Here is a 26,851-nt window from a genome sequence, read left to right as displayed (position 1 = left end):
ATTTTCTATTGAAATATCTAGTAATCTATATCCCTTTACACCATCTGGATATCCAACAAATATGTACTCTTTTCTTTGAGACTCCAAAACATTCCTCTTTTTTGCAAGAATGTGAGCTAATGCACGAGATCATAAATGCAAAATTTGTCACTTTTGCTCCATGTTCCAAAACTCATTTTTCCTATAACATATTGTGAGGAGATATATTTTGTATGTATGAAGCATAGATGATTACTTCAGCCCACAATTTGGAAGGAAGGGACCTTGCATGCAACATGAAACTAGTTATCTCTTTCAAGGATATGTTCTTCATCTTAGCTACCATCTTCGGCTGCAGAGTGTAAAGAATTGTGTTCTACAACTATATTTATACTTCATCAAAGTGGTGTGTATATCCTTATTGAAATACTGTTGGGTCCCTATAATACTAGTGATTACCCCATTACTATTGTATTTTTATTCCTTATTAATATTTTTGTGCCCCTATTGTCCCCATATTGTTATTATTGTGCCCCATAGAATCCCTCTATTGTTATTTTTGTGGCTTTATATTATTATTGTTAGGTCGGTTGGGTTATATTGTGACTCCTTAGACTCCTATATATAGAAAGGAGGTTTTTTCATTTGAATCATCGAAGAATTGCTCATATGTGTAATGTAAATGAGGTTGCCCCCTCGAAGAGGCTAAATTTTAAGGCATTGATCTCTCTTTTCTATCTTTTTGTGAGCTGGTTTCATAACATTTGGTATCAGAGCTTTGGATTCTAGGGTTTCGCTGCTCCAAACAGGTCATTGTGGCATTTTCACTATAACTTTTTTTCTGCGACGTTTCAGAAGCTTAAAAAAAAAACCCATTTGAGAAGAAATCACACTGAATCTTGGGTCCGAATTTCAGAGATTTTCGCACTATACTTGCGGAGAGATGATCTGAGGAAGTTGGTCTTTTTGCAGACTCCTGAATTACATTCCAAACAGGTGACCTGAGGAAAATTGTCATAACTTTCTCTCTGAGCATAGGATTGAAATTTCATAAGAAGGTACAGAAAGAGCATGGATTGTAGTCTCTTGTATATATTTTTCAGATCCAAAGGTCGAAACAGTGACTCGTGGCATGTCGTACAAGTTCGCTCTACTGAACTAGTGTATAATCAGGTCATCTTGGGAGATTGTGCATAACTCTTCCTTGGAGAATCCAATTTGGATCAGACTAGTGGCATTGGAAAGAGGACACAGTGGGCTACTGTAGATCATATGTTCAGAACTGTATGATTCGAAATTGCAGAGATACATCAGATTCAATATCAAGCTTCTACAAAGTGAAAAAAGGTGTGTAGTTTTTTTTAATTTTTGCATAAGCTTGGTTTGAAAAACTAGTTTGAATCGATAATTGATGCCCCGAGGAAAGAAAATGCAAACACCTAGTAAGCAACCTGAAAGCTCTAGCATGACTCATGAAGAAGAGGAAGAAATGCAACATGATATATCAAAATTACGAGACCAAGTGCAACAAGTGTCACTTGCACAAAAAGCAATAGAATCTAAGATGGATGGTTTAAGGAAAGATGTAGAAGCTAAGATGGATGGTTTAAAGAAAGGTGTAGAAGCTAAGATGGATTATTTAAAGAAAGGTGTAGAAGCTAAGATGGATGGCATGGAAGCTAGGATGAATGGCATGGACGCTAAAATTGATGGCATGGATGATAAGATGGAAGAATTGAAGATAAATATGAATAAGTTGCTAAAAGAAATGGTCACTAATGGTGAAAGGGTAGTAAAGGAAACTCATGATGAGAAAAAAAGAAATTTTAATCATGATTCCATAGACTCTAATGTTGGATCGAAGACCCACCATATTCCAAAAATCGATATGAGGATGTTTGATGGCAAGGATCCCGCAACATGGATATTACAGATGGAGCAATTTTTCGATCTCAATAATGTGAAAAACGCACAAAAGGTACGTATTGCAACTTTATATTTGGAACCAATCAGTTTGTATGGTATCAATGGCTTTGCTCTCGTAAACAAATTATCACTTGGGCAATTTTTACAGAAGAATTGACAGCACATTATGAGGATACAAAAAGAAACACTTTTTTTAGCCAATTGATAAGTCTCAAACAAAAGGGTTCAATAATGGAGCACATTGAGGAGTTCCAAAAATTGAACATAAGGGTAAAAAATATTCCAGAGGAGCGTAGGATTGATGTGTTCATAGGGAATTTAAAGGATAATATCCAACATGATGTTCGCCTATGGGAACCTGATTCATTAGAGAAGGCATTCAGGTTAGCAAGAAAAATGGAAAGAAAAATTATGGCAACCAGGAAGAATACCACTCACAACTATAAAGATGGAAGTGTTGTTGCCTCTAGTCTTCCACAACCTATAAGGTTGACACCACAACAATTGGAAGAAAAAAGAGCAAAAGGGCTTTGTTACAGTTGTGATAGCAAATACACTAAAGGTTATAAGTGTGCTGAGAAGAAATTATTCTACATAGATTGTGAAGAGGAAGAAGAAAAGGAGCAAGAAAGGTCAAAAGAAGAGGATATACTCCAAGAACAAAGCCTAGATAAAGAAGAAATGAATCTGACCATATCTTGTAATGCATTGGCGGGGATTACCACTCCTCAAACCATCAAGATAGAAGGACAAATCAAGAAGAAAACGGTAATAGTGTTGATTGATTCAGGAAGTACCCACAATTTTATTCATTGTAAGGTAGCAAAAGAATTGAATTGCTTCTTATATCCAGCACCAGAGTGTCAAGTGATGATTGCAAATGGAGGAACAATAAATTGCTCTGGAAAGTGCCATAATATCAAGCTATCCATGGGAGAATATGTATTGACTAGCCCAATGCTTTCCATTCCAATGGGAGGTGCTGATGTTGTACTAGGAGTCCAATGGCTACAATCCTTGGGTACAATAGCTTTTAATTTTCAAGAACTTTTCATGAAATTTTCTGTGGAAGGAAAGGGAATTGAATTAAGGGGTATTGCAGGGAAACCGGGAAAGATAATCAGCTCTAGCGGTATGACAAAGCCCCTAAAAAATGAACAAAGAGGTGTAATTGCACAATTATGTTCACTAGATGTTTCTACATTGGAATCATCTATTTCTCCAGATCTCCAAAAATTCTTGGACAATCATTCCAAGGTATTTGAGACTCCCAAAGGTCTCCCACCTATTCATGATCATGATCATGCTATTCATATGATTCCAGGAAGTGTTCCTCCAAACATCAGGCTGTACAGATATCCCTATGCCCAAAAGAGTGAAATTGAACGTATGGTTGCAGAAATGCTAGAGGCTGGTATAATTCAATCGAGTCAAAGTTCTTTCTCTGCTCCAGTAGTATTGGTGCACAAGAAGGATGGATCATGGCGCATGTGTCCAGATTATAGGGTGCTCAACAAGCTCACTATTAAAGATAAGTTTCCCATTCCTGTCATTGATGAATTACTGGATGAATTGCATGGATCAATTTACTTCACCAAGTTGGATCTTCGTTCAAGATATCATCAAATCAGAATGAAGACTGAAGACATTCCGAAAACAACATTTAGAACTCATGAGGGTCATTATGAATTTTTGGTCATGCCTTTTGGCCTTACCAATGCACCTTCAACATTTCAAGGTTTGATGAATTCCATTTTCAAACCATTCCTTAGAAAATTTGTGTTAGTATTTTTTGATGATATACTAATCTACAACAAGTCTTGGAAGGATCATGTTGAACATGTTGACAGGGTGTTACAACTATTGGAGGAGAAACAATTATATGCAAAAAGATCCAAATGTTTCTTTGGAGTACAAGAGGTGGAATATCTGGGTCATATTGTATCTCATGAAGGAGTTAAGGTAGACCCTAGCAAAATTAAAGCCATTAAGGAATGGAAAATCCCCACATCCATAAAGCATCTGCGAGGATTTCTCGGGTTGACAGGGTATTATCGCAAGTTTGTTAAGAATTATGGGAGAATAGCAGCACCTCTAACAACATTATTGAAGAAAGATGCATTTTCATGGACTCCAAAAGCAAAAAAGGCCTTCGAGCATCTTAAAGAGGCAATGTGCCAAGCACCAGTCTTAGCTACACTAGACTTCACAAAAACTTTTATTGTGGAATGTGATGCTTTAGGAAATGGAATTGGTGTTGTTTTAATGCAAGATGAAAAAACCCATTGCTTTCGGAAGTCATCCAATCAAGGTATAGTTTTTACACAAAGCTATTTATGAGAAGGAAATGTTGGCAATACTCCATGCACTTAAGAAATGGCGACCCTACCTAATGGGAAGACACTTCAAGGTAAAAACGGATCATGATAGCCTTAAATACCTTTTAGAACAAAGATTATCCTCTAAAGAGCAACAAAAGTGGGTCACAAAGATGTTGGGTTATGACTTTGAAATCATCTACAAAAAAGGGAAGCAAAATGTGGTGGCAGATGCACTCTCAAGAAAGGATGAGGATGTGGAAGAATTTTTGTGCGCCATTTCTATTATCCAACCAGATTGGATAAACGAAGCAAGGGAGGAATGGAAGAATGACGAAGAAGTGTGGGCACTTATTCGAAAGTTACAACAAGACTCCAGTACGTCTGATACATTTAGTTGGCAAAATGATTCATTATGGTACAAAGATCGCTTATACCTCTGTAAGAATTCCCAGTGAAAACAAAAGATTCTTATGGAATTGCACACTTCTCCCTTAGGAGGGCACTCAGTATTTTTAAGAACTTACCACAGGGTTAAGAAGGAATTTTTTTGGGAGGGCCTTAAATCAGATACTCAAAAGTTTGTGGCGGAATGTTTGGTTTGCCAACAAAATAAAGTTGAAACAATCAAGACATCGGGTCTATTACAACCTTTATCCATTCCAAGCCAACGTTGGGAGGAGGTTTCAATGGATTTTATCACAGGTTTACCTAAGTCTGAGGGAAAGAGTGTCATCATGGTGGTAGTTGACAAATTTACCAAGTATGCACACTTTTGTGCATTATCACATCCATTTAAAGCTAGTACAGTTTCTACTGCATTTATGGAAACAATTAAAAAGCTACATGGAAACCCAAAGATTATTGTAAGTGACAGAGATCCCATTTTCACTGGAAATTTTTGGACAGAATTATTTTCTTGTCTTGGTACTCAATTAGCTCATAGCTCGTCTTATCATCCTCAATCTGATGGGAAAACTGAGATAGTAAACAAATGTTTGGAAGGATATCTTCGTTGCTTTGTATCTGATAAACAGACGCAATGGGTCAAATGGTTGCCTCTGGCTGAATGGTGGTATAACACTTCCTTCCATACAACAACAAAAATGACCCCATTTATGGCACTTTATGGATATCAGCCACCATCCATCACATCATATTTAAGAGAAAATTCTAAGGTTCAAGTAGTGGAAGATCACATCGAACATCAACAACATGTCCTCCAACTCTTAAAGGATAACCTCGTGTTGGCACATAATAGAATGAAACAACAGGCAGATCAACATCGCAGTGAAAGAAGTTTTGATGTAGGTGATTGGGCATTCCTACAGCTACAACCATATAAGAAAATGTCCCTCAAGCAAGCTAAGAAGGATAATAAATAACACCAAAGTATTATGGTCCATACAAGGTGTTGCAAAAGATTGGTACTATGGCATACAAATTGGAGCTTCTTGCAGCTTCTTGATTGCACCCAGTTTTCCATGTTTCATGTTTAAAGAAGGTTATAGGCGACAAGCTCCCAGTTCAAACAATATTGCCAGAACTTGACGAGGAAGGAAAAATTATATTCGAACCAAAAGCAGTCACAGAAACAATAACTTGACAGTTACGAAATCGATCAATTTCGGAGTATCTTATCAAGTGGAAGAACTTATCCGCTGAAGATTCCACATGGGAGGATGAGAATTTTATACAGAAGCATCCAGAACTACTGAAGCGTTGAGGACAACACTTTTTTGAAGGAGAGGGGCATGTTGGGTCCCTATAATACTAGTGATTACCCCATTACTATTGTATTTGTATCCCTTATTAATATTGTTGTGCCCCTATTGTCCCCATATTGTTATTACTGTGCCCCATAGAATCCCTCTATTGTTATTTTTTTGGCTTTATATTATTATTGTTAGGTCGGATGGGTTATATTGTGACTCCTTAGACTCCTATATATAGAAAGGAGGTTTTTTCATTTGAATCATCAAAGAATTGCTCATTTGTGTAATGTAAAGGAGATTTCCCCCTCGAAGAGGCTGAATTTTAAGGTGATGATCTCTCTTTTCTATCTTTTTGTGAGCTAGTTTCATAAAAAATATTCCCCCCCATTATCAATACAGAAGATATTGATCATCTTTCCAAAATACTTCTCTACATGTGCTTTGAAAATATTTAGAAGGTCCAACACTTCAAATTTGAGTTTGAGAAAATACACCCATGTGTATCTCATGTCATCATCTAAGAATGTCAACACATATTTGTCTTTACTCATGGAAGGATGTAGAAATGTCTGCAAAAGAGCACTGCAAACAAGCTCCAAGGGATATGAGGATTTCCATGCATGCCCCTTCCCAAACTTTTCTTGTGGATGCTTTCCAAGAGCACATCCTTCACAAACTTTATCAAAAAATTCTATATCAGGTGGTCCTTTCACCATCTGCTATTTTTTAAGCTACTATATGAATCTGAAATTAAATTTTCAAAGGTTTCATGTCAAAGTCTATTTTCATCATTTTCATGCATCAATGGTAAAATGGAATTTGATTGAGGAAACAAATTTAAAAAAGGTGTAGACAAGGCATTGATGATTTACCTTACCAATTACAATTTTAGAGCTATCTTTCATGTCATATATTCTCATTAAATATACAATGAATTCAACTTTCCTTTTGGTGTTTGTATGTATCATTTAAAACATACAAAGAATATTTACTCGAAGCTTCAAAATATTCAAAAAATTCTCAAAAATAACCCAATGATACAACATTGAACTCTCTTAATAGTAGTATCATTGGATTTCCCTCCATAGCAACAACAATCCTTCTTACAAATGTTTCCAAATCAAACCAAAAGTAGATCATCCCATGCACAAGTTTCCTTGGTCATTCAAAGCCTATTTTCTTGATATATTTTCCTTTCTTCATAGACCGTATGGAACAACTGAGCAATGGCACCTAATCATGTCCACTAGGTGTTGCAATGTTTTAAATGATTGAATGTTGTACGTCGTGAAATAAATATGATGGGATGTAAACTAAACAAGATGAGGCGATGCATTTTTTATTACAATCACTCTCCTTGGCCAATGTTGTTTTATTTTATATCATTTCTAGTTATTCTATTTATAATAGGACAATGCAAGTAGTATGAGGAAGTGATTAGCCAACTTCTCCATAACTCCCCTGTAGATGCACTCTGAAAGCACTTTGCAGTAAATGTGGACAACATATTTCTTCGGCGACTAAGTCTAATTCATGCCAAGAAAATAATTCTGAACACATATCAAATCTATCAAGTGTGAAAATTCCTAAACCGGAATCCCTACTACAACAACTGATCATATTTCTCCTACTTGTTAGATTTACAGGAACAAGTTATTTGCAATTTCCTACGGAAAATATTGAAATACATGAAATGCAGCCTTCACTTAATAAATTTATATACAAAAAACAAGACACTGAGAAAGAAAGAAAATACAACATAATAACATCGTTAATTTTTGACAAATGTCCTCGGAAAAACCTAATGCGGGAAAACCGGTGTAGCAGATCTAAGGGTTTATGATTATTAAGCAGCAGAAAATTATGAATACATCTCTGAATGCCTCAAGGGTTATTTAGTTACGGAGAGAGAAATACTAGCAGAAATATTTGTGGGATTACCTCACACAATCACTAAGAAAAAATCTCGGTTGATCCGGTCACAAGATGAGGTCCCTTTGGCAGGCCCTGTGCTGCCTCTACGCAGTCCCTACGTCAGCCCCTCTAGACACTGCGTCACCTAGCCAGTTGATCGATTTGTTGCTTGGAGTCATTTCTCTCAGCCTCCCGGTCTCAAACCCAACTCTCAGCTTCTGAAACTGACTCTGCTGCAAAATTTCAGACTCTCTCTCACCCTTTGTGCTGCCTCTGCATGGCCTTGTGTCAGCCTCTGTGTGAGAGTTGTTGGATCAATTTTTTCCTCTCTCTTCTGATGATTCTCTGGCTGAGAAAATATTTCTCTCTCTAGATGCTATCTTTACCCCTCAACTGCAAGAAATCTACTCGATCAGAATTTCCTCTTGATAACTTCTCACTTCATAAATTTTGATCTCTTGATCTCTCGGTGTGTCTTCCAAATGACCCTCAAGCTTCCTTAAATAATATTCTCGTTGATATTAAACGAACTAGATTAAAATCTAATCAATTGCTAAGATCATTTTATCTTGATCCTCGTCTTCTTCTAGAAGTTACACCCACAATTAGATTAATATCCATTAATATTTTTAATTTCTTAAGTTTAGACTCAGGGTCCCATTAAAAGTAATTAATTATTTTAATAAAATTGTCTCTCAGTGGAATTTACCAAAACACTTTATGGGTTCTTTGGAATACATGTGCCCAAGCCTTCCTGCAAAATTTGAGACTTACAACACATCTGATGCTACTAGAAATCAACAATCCCTCTTAGCGAGGAATGTTCTCTAACAATGAAACCTGTTGAAGCATCACTCTGTTATGTAACATCTCCCTCTATGATGTTGATGTATGACATTTTATCCACCAGCTACTACACAAATGATGTATCTGTATTGTTGTTGAACCTGCTACTATCAACACTACATCTGTATAGCAACTCCCTCTGAATTTCTACATCCGTGCCATGTTGGCATTGCCACTGCCAACTACCCCTGCATTGCAAATTGTTGTTGCTACTGCATCATCAATGGAAAAAAAATCCCAAATTACTAAACTAACTGTGTTCAGTATAATACCATGTGAATGTTGGACCCTGACTGTTGCTAGTCTTTGCGTTGACCCTATGAATCTTCTGCACTATTGCTAACCTCTGCTCTATGCCATCTGCACTATTGCCAACTCTTCTCTACGATGTTCAGTCTCTGACACTCCTAGCCACTGCAAATGTCTCTCCAACACTCCTTGATACCATCCAACACTAGTCCATCCTGCTACTTTTGATATGGGCTTCCGTAGCAAGGAATTGATCCGAGAGGTGGGTTCCTCAAGGATCCTGCCCATTTGTAGCTCTTTTGAACTACGATTCCAAATCAGCCCACCTCCCTCCTGGAGGTATCTTGGTTGTCATGCATAACTCCTCCTCTTCGATATTCACGGGTGCAGCCTTCGGATCATGCTTCTTATCCTTTTCCTTCTTCTTGAGAGGACACTCAATAGCTGTTAGAAAATTATATATTACAGAGCAATGGAACACATAAAATATTGCAAAAATATAAACACATAAAATAAGAGAGACACTGATATACATGGTTCGCCTAATTTGGGCTACGTCCACAAAGAAACAGCCAGTCCTTCCTTTTATATTATCCAACAAAATGAAGAGATACAACCTACACCAGATCCATTGTAATTCCCTCTTCGCTCTCACAAAATATCCTTTCTCTTTCTCGCTCAGAATACACATCTACATAGCCACAATACAATTCCCTCATATATAGCGAGGGGTTTCCTTGTAGGGAAAAAAAACCCTAAATTAAACATAACTTCTACAGTCAGATTTTCGCTTAATGAATGACCCAGATTGACTATGAAATTACAACATTTTACAAGGCAATTTTACATCTATTTTTAGCTTCAAGGGTGCTACCCCCTATCCCCCGCCGGGGGGGGGGGGGGGGGGGCGGCGCTCTAAAGAATCATCGTTGCCCCCACTGGTGGTGTGCATAAATAGGCGGAGTTACTACCACATTACGAAATGGGGTCCAATGTGGCGATACCTCTGAATAAACAAGATAATCAGGCTCCACACCTAAAACACTTGATCTTCAAGACGTTCTTCTTACATCTCCACTGCTCCTGTTGTCCCTTCAAGGCAAGGGCTACATTATCCCCCTCCTCCTTGGGCTTCGACCCATTGTTTCTACTTCCATCGAGTTTAACCTTGACTAAGTGTGGTGAAGTAAAATTCTAAGTGTAGACACGAACGAATTCCTCTAGCCCGATAATGGGTCTAGCCACAAGAGATACATTCTATGGAAGATTTCCTTAGGTTAGAATCAATAAAGAGGGCCTACCTCTTGGTTGCTTATACTATTTGATGATGTCCTCGCTTGATCACTTTGGCAATCTCTCGCTTCCTTCTTCAAGCTCCTGAGACAAGTAAACAACAACAGCACACAAACATAATAATAGACAAATTGCAATTCAACCTACTTAACAAGTCAAGAAGAATTAAGACATGGATATGTAATATTACAAAACATGTAGGAAATCAATCGATAGTTGCATATATTAATATCAAAGAGAGATTACAACCATTTGTCTTGACGTTGCAGTCTTCCTCTGACAAGACCAGGTTCCCACACACTTCTGCTAGCATTCCATGATGGCTTCAAACAACAATAGTTTAAAGGCTCTTCCATTTAGGCTTCACTCCAAACCAAACACACTTCTCCCTCACACAACTAGATGGCTACAACTAGTAATAGCTTGCTTGTCTAATCCAAAATAGTATACTCACACTCAGCCAAAAACTGTAACTAGCTTGTGCTTTGGAAGAAGGGATGTTTATAGAGGAAATATGGATGGGAGATGGATCCTCTTCTCATGGGAGAAGGACTTACCCCTTGAGGTAGTTCCATAATTATAGGGGAAAGGAGCCCAAACTATCATCCTTGACCCCATCCGGCCAAACCATTTACCAGACTTCCATTACGGAGCTTCTAGAGCTAGAAGCTTCGACTCTAATTTAAAAAACTTTCCATAACAGGACTGACGTGACTGAAACACAGCTCAGTCGCTTCAGTCAACGTGAGGAGTAGTGCTAATCTCTGCACATCGATGTGGGGGAGACAAAGGCCATTAGCGTCGGTCATGTAAACTGGGAAAAACAGAAGTTTCACGAGAAATGGTGCAAAAGGGAAATGATCTGCTCATGAAGAGGGACATAATGGGAGTTTCTTCATGCAGGAAAAGCATGCAAGGTTCACTATAGATGTCCTCTAGGATCAAGTAACGGGGGGTACAGGGACAGTGACAAAATGTTGTGTAATAGATGCCCCCTAAAGCGTGAAGGCCGAGCTGGAGTGAGGGATGAAATGCTTTATAAATCAGTGCGGGGAACCGATCTGCCGTCGGAAAACCTGCAAGCAAGTAAAAATACATATACATAAAATGAGATCTATGTCAAATGATACATGAATCATGGCATGGATGCAGTCATCCAAAGAATGATCATGTAAATGCATCCAGGTATTGGCGCAGCCATCCGTCAAAGGGGATCATAATGAAACCAAGGTATGGTCGCAGCCATCTAATAATGAGAAGAATCACATATGATAACTCATGGTCTGGTCACAGCCAGCCATCTGAAAGAGACATTCATATCATCATAAACCATGTCACACCACTTTGCAACCTAGATTTGTGTGATCTGAGTCCAGGGTCTTACGTTCCAACACAACCCGATCAAAGTACAAATCCTAGCATGCGAATAGATGTGTTGGCGTCAAACATGCTAGAAAGTCACTTGATTACCAGTCAATGATGTAAATTGTTAACAAGCATAAGAGAAACCACCAATAATGACAATGGCCCTCAAGGTACTATCAGCACAATTCACGGAATGTGAATACAGGAACTGAAGTCAAACATCCGCGAAATCACTTGATCAAAAGCCAATGATGTGAACTTGTCGTTGAGTGCGAAGAACTTGCCATTAGGGCATGAAAGCTCTAAGGTACTGGAAGGGAGTCCCTCGGTCAACTTTCTGGATAATGAATTGAAGTCGACGGAAAGCGACCGTGTCGAAGGAGGGACATAATGAATCCCACATCATCGACGCGAGATGAGAGGATGCAAAATGATTTTGGATGATATAGAGAATCAGAGGTAAGTGTAACTACAGAAGGACAACTCTTGAACATATCGGTGACACAACTAGAAGTTTGGCAGCTTTTGGATCCATGGGATTGGTGGTCATGATGACATGGTAGAGATCAAATGGAAGGCAAAAATGAACGGCCCAAACCCAGGAAGGTCAACGATGCAAAGGAGAATGTCCCAACCCGACATGAAGAAAAGAGTGTCATGTTCAAGAGTGAGTTGCCAACATGACTGATAGATTTCCAAATTTTTTCCCCACCATTTCTGGCAAGTACCCCAATTATTTTTTAATCGCAAGCTTGAAGGGGATAGCATATGCTTGCACTGTAAGTTCATCCTTTGGACGAATACGACCTAGTGAGTTTAACGAACCCTAGGAAGGAGAAGCTCATGTTCGTCATGGTGATGAATCCGATGTCGTTTAATAGTTTAACGAGTTTGACAAAGGTGTAACTCAGTATCTTTTTCATGTTTAGAGAGTTTGAAAAAGACACGTAAAAGAAAACTCCACATGGTCCCTTTTCATACATTTGTGTCTCTCGAGCCCGAAAAGGTAGAAAACAATACTTGAGAGAACCGCTTGACCATTTCAGTCAAGGAGTATATTTTTTGAAAATAGTGCCTCCCAGCCCAAAAAAGGGGTAAACTTATACTGGTCACACGACGTTTCACATCCATTAACGAGTTTGAAATGACAAGGGCTCGGCCATCTTTTCACTTTTAGAGGGTCGGAAAAGAGCTAAAAGCGAATCCCCCATTTTTATTCTCTTTAACGAGTCCAAAAGGGAAAAAATATTTGGAAATCTTTTCATATGAGTTTAACGACTCAAGAGTTGAAATGTGACCCATCGCCATCGTCGAACATCCATCACCTGTTGCTGCACAAGTAAGGCAAAGCATATTATCGAGTCCTTGAGTTAAAATAGGTCAAAAATATTTTAAAAAACTGATATTTTCATGAAAAAATGAATAAAAAGGGGAAAAGTAAATATATTTTTACCATTTACCATTTTACCTTTACAGTGAAGACTTTTTACCCACTTTTTCCCTAGTTGTTCTAGAGCAGATTGTGGGTGATCCGGGAGGTAAATCGATGAGCCGACAGTTCCAGGTAATAGCCGAATCCCTGAGCTCCATTTTCATGCTATTTATTTATGTTTTTAGCCTTTTTTTGGGTTTTTAGGGAGGTTTTTGAAAAAAAAAATCGCCCTCAGTCGGCGCGATTTCTGGGCATGGGAACGCGCTGGCCGAGGGTGATTTTCACGACCATCCATGCCGCTCGATGAAACTGTTTCTAAAACACGCGCGTCAGTGCCATGGATAGGGAAAAACCATTTTTTCTCAAAATTGACAATTTAAACTTGAATTTTATGTGCCAGTGATGATTATTGACTTAAATTATATGGCTTTTGCAAGAGAGAAATCACCGAAAATGGTGGATTGGAAGGAAAAGGAACATGAAGATGTTGACACCCAAGCACTGAATGATCCAAACTTCTTGGAGGCTTTGAGGGCTTGCGGGCTCCTCAAAATTTCCCTTACGCCAAGGATGCGGGCCCAGCGCGAGTTGATTTGATACTTGATAAGCCTTTGGGACATTAATCGCGAGATTTTTTTCATGGGGGACCAAGAGCTAGAGTTGACAAATTTAGATATCTACTTCATCACTGGACTATCTTGCAGAGGTGAGCCAATGAACTTGTATGGGTCACATCCGATCAGGGCAAGCATATCTTCCCTACTTGCCGAACACTGCCCTGAGGCCCTGAAATCCAAGAGTGGGAAGATAGATATTTCCAGTGTGCGGGATTTGACACTGAGGGTGCTTCTGTTGACTATCAACAGAGTGGTGGGGTCCCAGGTGGAACATGATACTAACAAGTCGAAGTTCCTTTATGCTATTGATTGCATGGCTCCTATGATCTTCAACTGGGGAGAGGCCATGAAGATGAACATCAAGCGCTAGTTGTCCAAGGCCAAGGCGGGGAATCTGAAGAAATTTGGATTTGGATCAATACTAGTGACCTTTTTCCTAGAACGAGTGCCATTGTTCCAGTATCAGTTGATTGAGGTTGATCCTCCTACACCACGCGATCCGCGGATGGTCTGCTGGAGTCATTTGATGCCCAGGATCACTGGGGTCAGCATATGTCATACCAACCGACATTCTTCTCATGGCTACGATGACAAAAGATCGTCGTGGAAAACTGGCCATACAGCGGCACTAATTTCGGTGGAGATCCAGATATGCCCTTACTAGATGGAGAGGAATTCGATGACGAAAGTAAAAAATCAAATTTTTAATTTTGAGATTTTTAATTGTTTTTGGTATCTGCGTGCTTATAACATTTCTCGTGTTTATGCAGATGTTGGACCAGAGTGGCCAGTCGGGATGTCCCCGATAGCTAGGCGCATCCCCCACCTTATTAATGTTGTTGCCCCTTATCAGGAAGGGAGCGACAATGAGGAGGAGATTTCGAGGAACCTCGAGGAGTTAACTGATGGTATCCCAGAGTATGCTCGGATAGGATACATGCCCCGACGGTACTAGAGGCACACAGTGGGAGTCTCAGATCAGATCTACCAACTATTAAGTCGTGTTGCACGAGCTATCTCGTGCTACCATGACCACCATGCTGAGTAGTTCTTAGGTCTAGCACTTACATATTTTTTGAGGCCTGCGTGCCATGGATGTATGAGGCATGCGAGCTGTTGATGTTATTATAGACACATATTATTTTTTGGGGTTCTGATTGTTGGAAATGATACTGAGAGGGGGGGGGGGGTGAATCAGTATTATCAAGTCAAATTTTCCCTTTTTCAAATTCAGATAATATACGCTACTTCAGTTAATTAAACCCGCATATATACGCAACTATGTAGAAGGAAACCCACGTATACAATGCAAACTTGTAATTTACTTTATCTTTCAGATGTTGATTGTTAATCTGTGTATTAGAATCAAATAACCAGTAACCAGAAACAGTAAAACAGAGAAGAAGACAATCACACATAAGAACACAAGATATAAGGTGGAAACCCAATGTGGGTGAAAACCACCTGCTGCAATTCGTCTCTATCTTCTTTTAATTAGAAACTTCTTTTTACAATGTACTAGTGTAGTCCTTTACCAGTACGCAGGCTGCAACCTGCAGAGAGCTACAACCCTCTCTCGTTCTCCAGCTACTCCTTAAAGGGAGCTACAACCCCCTTAGCTCTTGCACTAGCCAAGATACTAGTAAGTAGGTGCTGGCCTACAGAAGGCTACAAACTTCTCTTTCTTCCAGGGACCACGTTTCATAAATTTTCAGACTGGATCCATGAACATTAATCAATCATCAAGAATTTCTGCATCAAACAATCTCCTTTTCACCAATTAGAACTGAATCAAGTAGATACTTCTCTGACAGCTGTACCCAAAACACAGTAACAGTAACAACACACCAAATTCTGAACCCAGAACGTTGCAGCAATAAACAGAAGCAGCTAGATCACAACTCAAAAGATATACACTACTTCAATAAACTGAAACCTGCGTGCATACGCTTCTGTTTCTGGATCAACCTGTGTATACGCTGTTTTTATTCACTGAACCTGCGTACAGATCTATAAAGGATAATTCACTATTTCAGATATTCAGACACTAATTAACCCAGATTATCAGATTTATAGATCAAGCATGCGCCACATATAACAGATCAAAATCATACAAAGATACTATCATTCAAGCCTAAAGATTGTGACCCATCAATAGAACTTATCCTTCTTTGCGCTAAGGTTCCTCCTTCATTCAGATCTAGATCTGCACCATAACCCCAATCACCAATATTTCATATCTAACACTTATTAGATATTCAATTAATTCAGATGATCCTTTGCCAAATGATCTCCTTCCCCTTTTATAGTCTTAGGCCTTTCTCAATGCCATGGCCCAAAACCATAATAAAACAATACCAAGGACCCAATACTTGGGATCAACACTTCTGACGAGATACCATGGTCCAAAACCATAGGTTCAAATACCAAGGACTAACTACCACAGACCAAAAGTAAGTTCTCCAACATATATGCGCTTTTCTTTGCGTGAAAGTGCGTGTATATGCATACGTGCCTTTGTAACGTCTAACCCGCGTGTATACGCGTCTTCGTCTAGATGAATCTGCGTATATGTCTTTTCCTTCACTCTGAAAGCTTGAACTGAGATCTGTTACCAAAGAGAGTTGCCATCAAGGACAGCACCTGTGCCATAGCTTTAAATCAGTGCCATAATGCCAACAATCTCCCCCTTTGGACTTGATGGCAACCCCAAGATCCTCAAAGTCATTCTCCACCTTTGTCATCAAGGGCAAAGGGTTGTGCTCCCCTTGAGTACATGCTAAAAACTTTGCCCTACTGTGCTGACCATGCTCCCTCTGACTGTAGGCAAGATCTGCAAAAAAGATGTTCTTCAAGAAGAACCATGACTTATACATCATAAAAGACCTTCCTATCACCAAAAGACTCAATACATACATCCATCACCCAACCAAGTGGGGATCATCCACCCAACCAAGTGGGGATACATCAGAAATTTACATATGACAACCAAGTACATTACATATTCATCCCAGGCATAGCGGGGAAACCAAAATAGGCCGTTACATGACCTTGACACCATAAAAGAGATACATGACATAGAGACGAAATATTTAGAGCAAGAACTATGAATGTCACCAATAATTGATAGTAGCAGCATCTGTCAATCACCATTCAGATCAGCAACCAAGATTTCCTTATGTTCTTCCTCTGCCTTTGTTCCACCTGAAACCAACAACAGTTGTGACCTTGAACCAAAAGCTTAAGATGATGCCAACAACGTATCATTAGAAGTTTATCTGCTCCCCCTGAACCTGTGCCGGATGGTCTCTGTCAGACCCATATCAGAATATCTTCAACCAGAGCCTGTTCCTACTGATATCCATCAAACCTCCATATACGCGACTGTCTCTGCACAAACCGGCGTATGTACGTGGATCCTCCTTAGGAAACTCGTGTATACCCAGACAAGTTTTAACAACAAGATGATGCATCAACTACTCCCAGCTTCTGTCTGAGGTATTCAAAAGTTTCCCTGGGCAGTGGTTTGGTGAGAATATCAGCAACTTGTTCCTTAGAAGGAACATACTCCAATTTGACCTTTTGTTCCAACACTTGTTCCCGGAGAAAGTGATACTTGATCGGTATGTGCTTGGTCTTTGAATGCATGATTGGGTTCTTTGAAATGCTGATTTCACTTGTATTATCACATAAGATGGAGATAGGTGGTGTACAAGTGATCTGAAAATCCTGCAAGGTTTGCATCATCCAAAGGAGTTGAGTGCAGCAAGATGTAGCAGCCACATATTCCACTTCAGTTGTAGATAAAGCAATCGAACTCTGTTTCTTGCTGAACCAAGATATTAATCTGGAACCCATAAAGAATGCACCACCACTTGTGCTCTTTCTGTCATCCATGCTTCCAGCCCAATCTGCATCTGTATAAGCATGAAGAGTGAGATATGTATCTCTAGGATACCATAAGCCATAGTTTTGAGTTCCTTGAAGATACTTGAAAATTCTCTTCACTGCCTGAAGATGAGTTTCCTTTGGATTTGCCTGAAATATTCCAACTATTCCCACTACATGCATGATGTCTGGTCGAGTGCCTGTCAAATAAAGAAGACTTCCAATCATGGATCTATAGGTTGGTTGATGCACTGCTGCTGATTCATCATTTGCACTGAGGCTGCATCCTGTAACCATAGGGGTACATACAGGTTTTGCATTTTCCATGCCATATTTCTTCAAGATCTGCTTGAGATACTTGGTTTGAGACAAAAAGATACCGCCTTCATTTTGTTGGATTTGCAATCCAAGAAAATATGTCAGTTCTCCAAGAAAAAACATCTCGAATTCTTTCTGCATCACCAAGGCAAAGCTTTGACTCATAGCTTCTTCATTGCTCCCAAAGATAATATAATCTACATACACAAAAAGTATTAGCAATTTTTCATTTTCAATTTTTATATAAAGATTGTTATCTGCTGATCCTTTTGAAAAACCTTGTTGATGAAGATATTTGTCCAAACGGTAGTACCAAGCCCTTGGAGCCTGTTTAAGACCATAGAGAGCCTTTTTTTGTCTGCATACAAGATTTGGATCATTCCCAAGAATGAAACCATCTGGTTGCTCAATGTACACTTCTTCTTCTAAGTCTCCATTCAGAAAGGCTGATTTCACGTCCATTTGAAATACTTTGAACTTCTGAAAGCTAGAGAGAGCAAGGAACATTCTGATGGCCTCAAGTCTAGCAATGGGAGCAAAAGTTTCTTCAAATTCTATTCCTTCTTGTTGAGCATACCCTTTACAGACAAGTCTGCCCTTGTTTCTAATCACTTCCCCATTTTCATTCAACTTATTTTTGAAGATCCATTTTGTCCCTATGACATTCTTATCTTTTGGTCTAGGAACCAACTCCCAAGTGTTATTCTTTTTGATCTGCTCAAGTTCTTCATCCATTGCCTAGACCCAACATTCATCCTTACATGCTTCTTTTACATTTTGTGGTTCAGTGGAGGAGAGCAGGGCCAAATAGCTTGAGGCTTCTGCAATTGTTCTTCTTGTTTGTATACCTGCCTCTTTCTGCCCCAGAATTTGAGATTCAGGATGATTCTTCTGAATGTACTTGGTTGGAGTCTTTCTTCTATCCTTATCTGTTCCTCTGGTGCCTCTTGAGGTTCTTCTTCATCATCAGTCTGATTTGAAGGATGGTCTTCATCCTCTTCGATATTTTCATAATTTGCTTGCCTAGGAATGTTTCCTTCTTCATCAACCACTACATCAATGCTGTCAACAATTCTTCCAAGTATTTTATTGTAGCACTTATATGCTTTGCTGTGGGGAGAATAAATAAGGAGAATGCCTTCATCTGCTCTAGGTTCAAACTTACCAAGATGTTCATCATTGTTCTTGATATAGCATTTGCTTCCAAAATTTTTGAAATGTTTTACCAAAGGAGTCTCACCATACCAGAGCTCATGAGGAGTTTGAGTGCTGTTCACCCGGACATTTGTTTTGTTGAGAATAACAACCGCAGCAAATGCAGCTTCACCCCAGAAGGTTGCGGGAGTTCCAGACTCATCAAGCATAGCACGAACCATTTGTTGAACCGTTCTGTTCATCCTTTCCACTACTCCATTTTGCTGAGGAGTCCTAGTTGTAGAGAATTCCCTTCTTATTCCATGTTCTTCACAAAAATCGAAAAATTCATTTGAGGTAAACTCCCCACCTCTATCAGACCTGAGGCACTTAATTTTGTGATCTGATTCGTTTTCAATCAAGGCTTTAAAAGACTTGAATTTTTCGAATGCTTCGTCTTTGTGCTTCATAAGTCCTATCCAAACCATCCTGGAGAAGTCGTCAATGAATAATATAAAGTATTCTTCTCCTCGAGGTGACCTTTTCCTAGATGGACCACATACATCTGTATGGACTAGTTCAAGAGGCCTGCTAGCTGATCCTTCCTTCTCAGGGAAGTTAGTTCTGGTTTGCTTACCAAACTGACATGATTTGCATATTGTATTGTCTGGAATTCTGATGTCTGGAAGACCACGAACTGCCTGGTATTTGCATGCTTTCCTTATCTACGAGAAGCTTAGATGCCCCAACCTCCGGTGCCATAACCAGTGTTCATCATTCTTGCTCAAATAACATTGTTGTTGTCCTTCTTCAAATATGTATAAATTATTTGGAGTTCTTATGCCTTTGATCATTGTTTTTCCTATATCAAGATCATGAACACTACATCCATTTGATCGAAATATTACCTCAGTTCCTTGATCGCACATCTGACTGACACTCAGTAGATTATGCTTCAAGCCATCAACATACAAAACATTTCCAGCTTTGACCTTTTCTTTCAACTGAACAGTGCCTTTTCCTTTTATGACTGTAGGGGTATCATTTCCAAATGAAACTTTCTTTTCCTTTTCTAAAGCACTACATGATTGAAGTTTTTCTTTATCACCTGTCATATGCTTCGAACATCCACTGTCGATGTACCATTGATTTTCCTGTCCTTCTGCATATAAAGCTATCCCACATCTTTCTTGTTGTGGTTCCTTCATTCTCCATGTTCTGGCACTTGAGGTTTGTTCCTTCTGAATTGTCTTCCGAAACTTGCTCCTACACTCAGAATCTTCATGACCGAAGTTATTACAAATAGAACATTCAATTTCATTTTCAAGGGCCGAAAAGTTGTTATAGGTCCTTTTCATGATTCCAGTCATACTTCTTTGTTTTTGAGCTTCTCTAGTCATGATTGTCTTATAGGCAACACATTGAGCTGCCAAAGTTATGGCAAGAGAAACATTGGCCATTGAAAAAAGTCCTGCGATTATCAAATCTACCAGCCAAATGATTGTAGTTTCTATTGTCATCCATTCTTGAGGAAAATTGAGAAGATTTTACCTGTGGCTGGTTGTAGCTTTTGTTCATCCTTAAGGTGGATTTCCCCTGATTTACCTGGTAGTATTTGTTTATTCTTGATGTAAATCGTTCCTGTTTTACCTGGTGATCTCCATTGAGCTTTTGCTCATTCCTCCTTGCTGCCTCAAGATAACTTTTTGAGGTGGATGGTTTATGCGCTTGAGATGCTTCTTCATTATATCCCAGACCTGTCTTGATTAGTGGGGAACGCTGCACATTGATAATCTCATCTAGAGTTTCAGATCCTTTAACAAATCTAAGATTAAGAGCTTTAGTTTTCTCAATCTCTTTTCTAAGTCCCACAATTTCACATTCCAATTTTTCATGATGTTTTTCCCTTTCAGCCAATTGATATTGCAGAGAATCAATAATCAACATTTTTACCTTCTAAACAAATTTTGAGCTTAGAAATCTCTTCATAAAGACCTTCTTCATCTATAGCATCCATGTAATCATCATCTTCAAAAGCCATTAAAAGTTTATAATTGTTACCTCGTTCATCTTCATCACTATTTGAAAGTCCATCACTATCTTCATGAGTGTAATAGCTTTTCTTATTTACATTCTGTTTCTTGTTCCATCTAACAGGTTCCTTCCCCTTGTCAATCTTATCCTTATGAGGACATTTGGCAGCATAGTGACCGACTCTTCCACAAGCAAAGCATTTGAAAGGTAACTTACCTCGGAATCTTCCAGCACCCCGTTGAAGGTTCTTGACAAAATTTGATTCTTCTTCTTCTTCTGACACGTGTCCTGACTCATAGTAGTCTCCTTTGCCTGAAGCCTTGAAGGCAACTTCTCTCCTGTCTGATGGTCCTCCTTTCCTCATTTCATAAGCAGTCAGAATTTCGTGCAGCTGTGACATGGTAAGGTTTCGTAGATTCTCTTTTTCTTCTATTGCAGAAACTTTAGATTCAAACCTAGGGGACAAAGATCTTAGAACTTTTTCAACGACAACAGCCTCTTTTATTTCTTCACCCAAGTTTTTCATACAATTAACAATCTCATCTACACGATAGAAATAGGTAGCCACACTTTCATCATTGTGCATTCTGAGATTTTCATACTGAATTCTGAGGGTTTGAAGTTTTGCTCGTTTTACTTGGTCATCTCCTTCATAGCTCAGAACAATCTTGTCCCATATTTCTTTTGCGGATTTATACTACATAACCTTGATGAATTCTGATTGAGATAGACATCCTAATAGGCTATTGACAGCCTTTGCATTTGTTTCATATTTCTTCTTCTCAACCGGATTTGTAGGAGTTGCTGATGGAAAAGTGTACCCTGTATCTATGATATCCCAGACTTCTGTACCAAGAGATTGAAGATAGGCAGTGACTCTTACCTTCCAATATATGAAGTTTCTCCCATCAAAAATTGGTGGCCTGATAGATGCTTCTCTCTCGTAGTTGCTCATGATGATGGATCTTCCTTCAAGCGATCAAGCTTCTTCAGAAGGACCTGATCTGATACCAATTGTTGGAAATAATACTGAGAGGGGGGGGGGGTGAATCAGTATTATCAAGTCAAATTTTCCCTTTTTCAAATCCAGATAATATACGCTACTTCAGTTAATTAAACCCGCGTATATACGCAACTATGTAGAAGGAAACCCACATATATAATGCAAACTTGTAATTTACTTTATCTTTCAGATGTTGATTGTTAATTTGTGTATCAGAATAAAATAACCAGTAACCAGAAACAGTAAAACAGAGCAGAAGACAATCACACACAAGAACACAAGATATAAGGTGGAAATCCAATGTGGGTGAAAACCACCTGCTACAATTCGTCTCTATCTTCTTTTAATTAGAAACTTCTTTTTACAATGTACTGGTGCAATCCTTTACCAGTACGTAGGCTGCAACCTGTAGAGAACTACAACCCTCTCTCATTCTCCAGCTACTCCTGGAAGGAGCTACAACCCCCTTAGCTCTTGCACTAGCCAAGATACTAGTACGTAGGTGCTGGCCTACAGAAGGCTACAACCTTCTCTTTCTTCCAGGGACCACGTTTCATAAATTTTCAGACTGGATCCATGAACATCAATCAATCATCAAGAATCTCTGCATCAAACAATATCCTTTTCACCAATTAGAACTGAATCAAGTAGATACTTCTCTGACAGCTGTACCCAAAACACAGTAACAGTAACAACACACCAAATTCTGAACCCAGAACACTACAGCAATAAACAGAAGCAGCTAGATCACAACTCAAAAGATATATGCTACTTCAATAACCTGAAACCTGCGTGCATATGCTTCTGTTTCTGGATCAACCTGCGTATACGCTGTTTTTATTCACTGAACCTGCGTACAGATCTATAAAGGATAATTCACTCTTTCAGATATTCAGACACTAATTAACCCAGATTATCAGATTTATAGATCAAGCATGCGCCACATATAACAGATCAAAATCATACAAAGATACTATCATTCAAGCCTAACGATTGTGACCCATCAATAGAACTTATCCTTCTTTGCGCTAAGGTTCCTCCTTCATTCAGATCCAGATCTACACCATAACCTCAATCACCAATATTTTAGATCTAGCACTTATTAGATATTCAATTAATTCAGATGATCCTTTGCCAAATGATCTCCTTCCCCTTTTATAGTCTTAGGCCTTTCTCAATACCATGGTCCAGAACCATAATAAAACAATACCAAGGACCCAATACTTGGGATCAACACTTCTGACGAGATACCATGGTCCAAAACCATAGGTTCAAATACCAAGGACTAACTACCACGGATCAAAAGTAAGTTCTCCAACATATACGCGCTTTTCTTTGCGTGAAAGTGCGTGTATACGGATACGCGCCTTTGTAACGTCTAACCTGCGTGAATACGTGTCTTCGTTTAGATGAACCTGCGTATATGTCTTTTCCTTCATTCTGAAAGCCTAAACTGAGATCTGTTACCAAAGAGAGTTTCCATCAAGGACAACACCTGTGCCATAGCTTTAAATCAGTGCCATAATGCCAACACTGATGTATCAGACATTCTCACCATATATATATATATATATATATATATATATAGATATGTTGTATTTTCCTGTCTATTATGGTACAAATGGTTTGTTTTATCTTTTACATGTTTCATAAATGTCTATCCAACACGTAGTTAGCTAATGCATCTGTTAATGTGTTCATGCGTCTAGGAATATGATAATATATAATATAATCAAAATGACTTTCCAATAGATGGATACAGAGATACATTCATAACATTTGATGGTTCTTGATGGAATATTGCCCATTGAGTTGAAGGATGACAAGCTGTGAATCTAGGTTGACAACCAATTCTCTGATGCTCAGAGCGATGGCTACCACACTGTATTCAGCAATGTTCTTGGTTGTACGACACAGGAAGATACCTTGAAGGTCAATCAACTCATCGTTAGGGTCATAGATAGCCCATACTGTGGATGATAGGTTTCGGGTACTACGACAAGCACCATCGGCGAAACCAATGTGAGGAGTTGCAGACATCTGCAAAGCAAGAAAAGCATAGTAAACAAGAAAGTTGTTTGAAAACTATCACACAAAACCATGCTGTACAAAAATGAATCACACACTAATGTACCTAAGTATCCATGCAAGATGACCTAGGCATAGTACTTTTTGAGGTAAAGCCCGTTTCGGGGCTTATCGAGAGGATTTCATTCATAATCAATAAGCTCATAGGCTCCTTTATGCAAAACACATTTTACAATATAGGGCCGATGCCGCATAGGGTCGAACTTGCCTGCCCCTAGCTTATCGTTAGCTTGGTTGTATAGCAGGACCAAATCACCCTCAGAGAAAGCGCGAGGGGAGTTCGACTGATCAAAATAGGATTTGACCTGTTTCTTTTGTGCTTCGGTGACCAAGGCAGCGAGATGGCGAGTCTCGTCCAGTCGTTCTAAATATAAGAGTCATTCCTCTTGAGGTGATGTTTTGGGGAGGAGTTCAACAGCTAGCTTGAGTGAAGGAATCTCTCATTCGATTGGCAATGTTGCTTCTAGATGATAGACCAGCTGGAAAGGTGTGAAAAAAGTGGTGCCTTTGGTTGAAGTTTGGTAGGCCCACAGAGCTGAAAAGAGCATGAGATGCCAATTTGACTTGTGCATCCCAATAGTACGCTGAAGCATGGTGACCAAAACCTTGTTCATGGCTTCAACTTGGCCGTTGGCCTGAGGGTAATATGGGGTCGAGCCATCGTGGCACAAGCCCAATGTAGATGTCAGTTCTGCCATCATGTAATCTCTAAAATGGGAGCCATGGTCTGTGACAATGGCTTGGGGTACACCGAACCTGGAAATAACATGGTTAAAAAGGAATTGAGTCACCGTCTTACCATCTGTAGAATATGTAGGCATCACTTCAACCCATTTGGTGAAATAATCCACAGCGACAATAATATAGCCATGCCCCCCAGCTGAACGAGGGTTACATGTCATATAATCGATGCCCCATTTGGAAAAGGGACCAACGGTAATAACGGGGTGTAGGTGAGCGGGTGCGGTGCGCATCTTGCGTTGGTAAATTTTGCATTTGTGACACTTACGGACAACAAGAATGTAGTCTTTGAAGATAAACGACCAGAAATAACCAGTGCGAAGGATTTTCTGAGCTGTAGCGTAACTAGACATATGACCACCACATGCCCTGAAGTGGCAATCATTGAGAGCCCTTTCAGCTTCCTCGATCGTGAGGCATCGACGAAGAACAAAATCGACGCCGACACGGTATAAAGTATCGCCAATAATACAGTAGGGTTGGTAATGATGCCGAATCCTTCGACGATCATCCTTGGTCAACGTGGACCGAAATTTCGAGGTTTGGAGATACACGATGATGTCACTGTACCATGGATCAAGGGTGCTAATCAGGAAAAGGGTCTCATATAGAAGCTATTCATCTGCACCAGCAGGGAGAGCTTTGGAGGGAAGGGAGCAAATCAATTCAATGAAAACAAGTGACTTCTTAGATTTGGCCATAGTGAAGACCAAATTGAATTCTTATAGGATAACAATCCATTTAGAATACTTGCCCCCAGCAACTAACGAGTCAAGATATAGGTCATAGGGTTTCATTCAAAAATCACTATAGTCGTACGTAAAAGTATATAGTGCTGAAAGCGTTGAACAGCATGTACGATAGCCAAAGCCAACTTCTCGACATGTGCACAACGCATTTTAGTGTTGAGGATATTCTGACTAAGGTAGTAGATCACATGTTCGCTGCCTTCATCGTCGTCTTGGACCAAAACCATAGCAATGGTGCTAGGGGCCGCGGCTAGGTAAAGGAAGTAATCTCGATAATAGTCTGGTGGATGCAATAGAGGAGCATTTATGAGGATGGCCTTAAGATCATCGAAATATTTTTGGGCCACCTCATCCCATGCAAAGGGCATTCCTTGCATGAGCAACCGGGTAAATCCTGTGGCTTGTTATCACCCGAAGAAACTCTCCTAGGTTGTATCTCAGAGATGCTCGGGAACATTACAAACTCAACAAAAATGTTGGAAATTGGATGAATGGAAGGAATGATGCATATTTAAGCCAGATAATCACTTCTACTATGCTTAACCCCAGACATGGGTGAACACCCCTAGACTACAAGGCTTTAGACCACCAATTACTCACAGTTTGAGGATTAAGTGAACTTGGAGAATACTGACCACACCAGCAGATGCACAAGACCATGTGATGGCCCGCTGCAACCAGTAAAAAGGTCTGTAAATCTATTTCCTAATGCACAAACAGGATGACAACTCTCTGGCACTAAGTAAACAGAAACCTGCATAACACATTCAATGATACATACTAGATTCTAACACAGAGGTGGGATGAAATCCCCTCTAATGCTAAACATCAAGATCACACGAAAAATGCATAACAGGCACAGCCTGGAACAGAGAAGAAGTGGAAAGTGAGCAATTAACAACGAAAGAAGCTAGTATTAGCTGAAAATGAAGACTAGACACTGCAGGTATCACAGTAGTTACAGTCTCTAGAAGTTGAACCTTACATCAAAACAAGAGCCATCATCCCTCATTACATCTTGTTTGTGGGTATATATAGAGTTGCATTACAAAAATATCCTGTTGTTCTATGCGTGGAGGGGTCATAATGGACCACCAATGACCTGAATTCTCTGAAATGGGTCTCTAATACAATCTGCTGCTTCAGTAAATTAATTTTACATTCTCTGTTGCTCGGCTGTCCTTCCTGCACATGTGGAGTATAATATGAAACAGGCTCCATTACTGATAAGTGCATTTAACC

At 39.4% G+C, this 26,851-nt stretch overlaps 1 protein-coding gene across 1 annotated transcript in view; it reads left to right on the top strand.

Moving 5' to 3' along the window:
- The window catches only part of LOC149147043 (uncharacterized), a 146,080-nt gene that overhangs the window by 11,726 nt on the left and 107,503 nt on the right, over positions 1-26,851 (top strand). The window contains exons 2-3 of the mRNA XM_089441692.1: positions 14,278-14,342; positions 14,425-14,562. Coding sequence (XP_089297818.1) covers positions 14,278-14,342; positions 14,425-14,562 — 203 coding nt within the window. The remainder of the gene's footprint in view (positions 1-14,277; positions 14,343-14,424; positions 14,563-26,851) is intronic.

Source organism: Pinus tabuliformis, chromosome 9, assembly GCF_031772625.1.
Source record: "Pinus tabuliformis cultivar Carrire ecotype Pingquan chromosome 9, CPIR1, whole genome shotgun sequence".
NCBI lineage: Eukaryota > Viridiplantae > Streptophyta > Pinopsida > Pinales > Pinaceae > Pinus > Pinus tabuliformis.
This window is presented reverse-complemented; position numbering and strand designations above follow the sequence as displayed.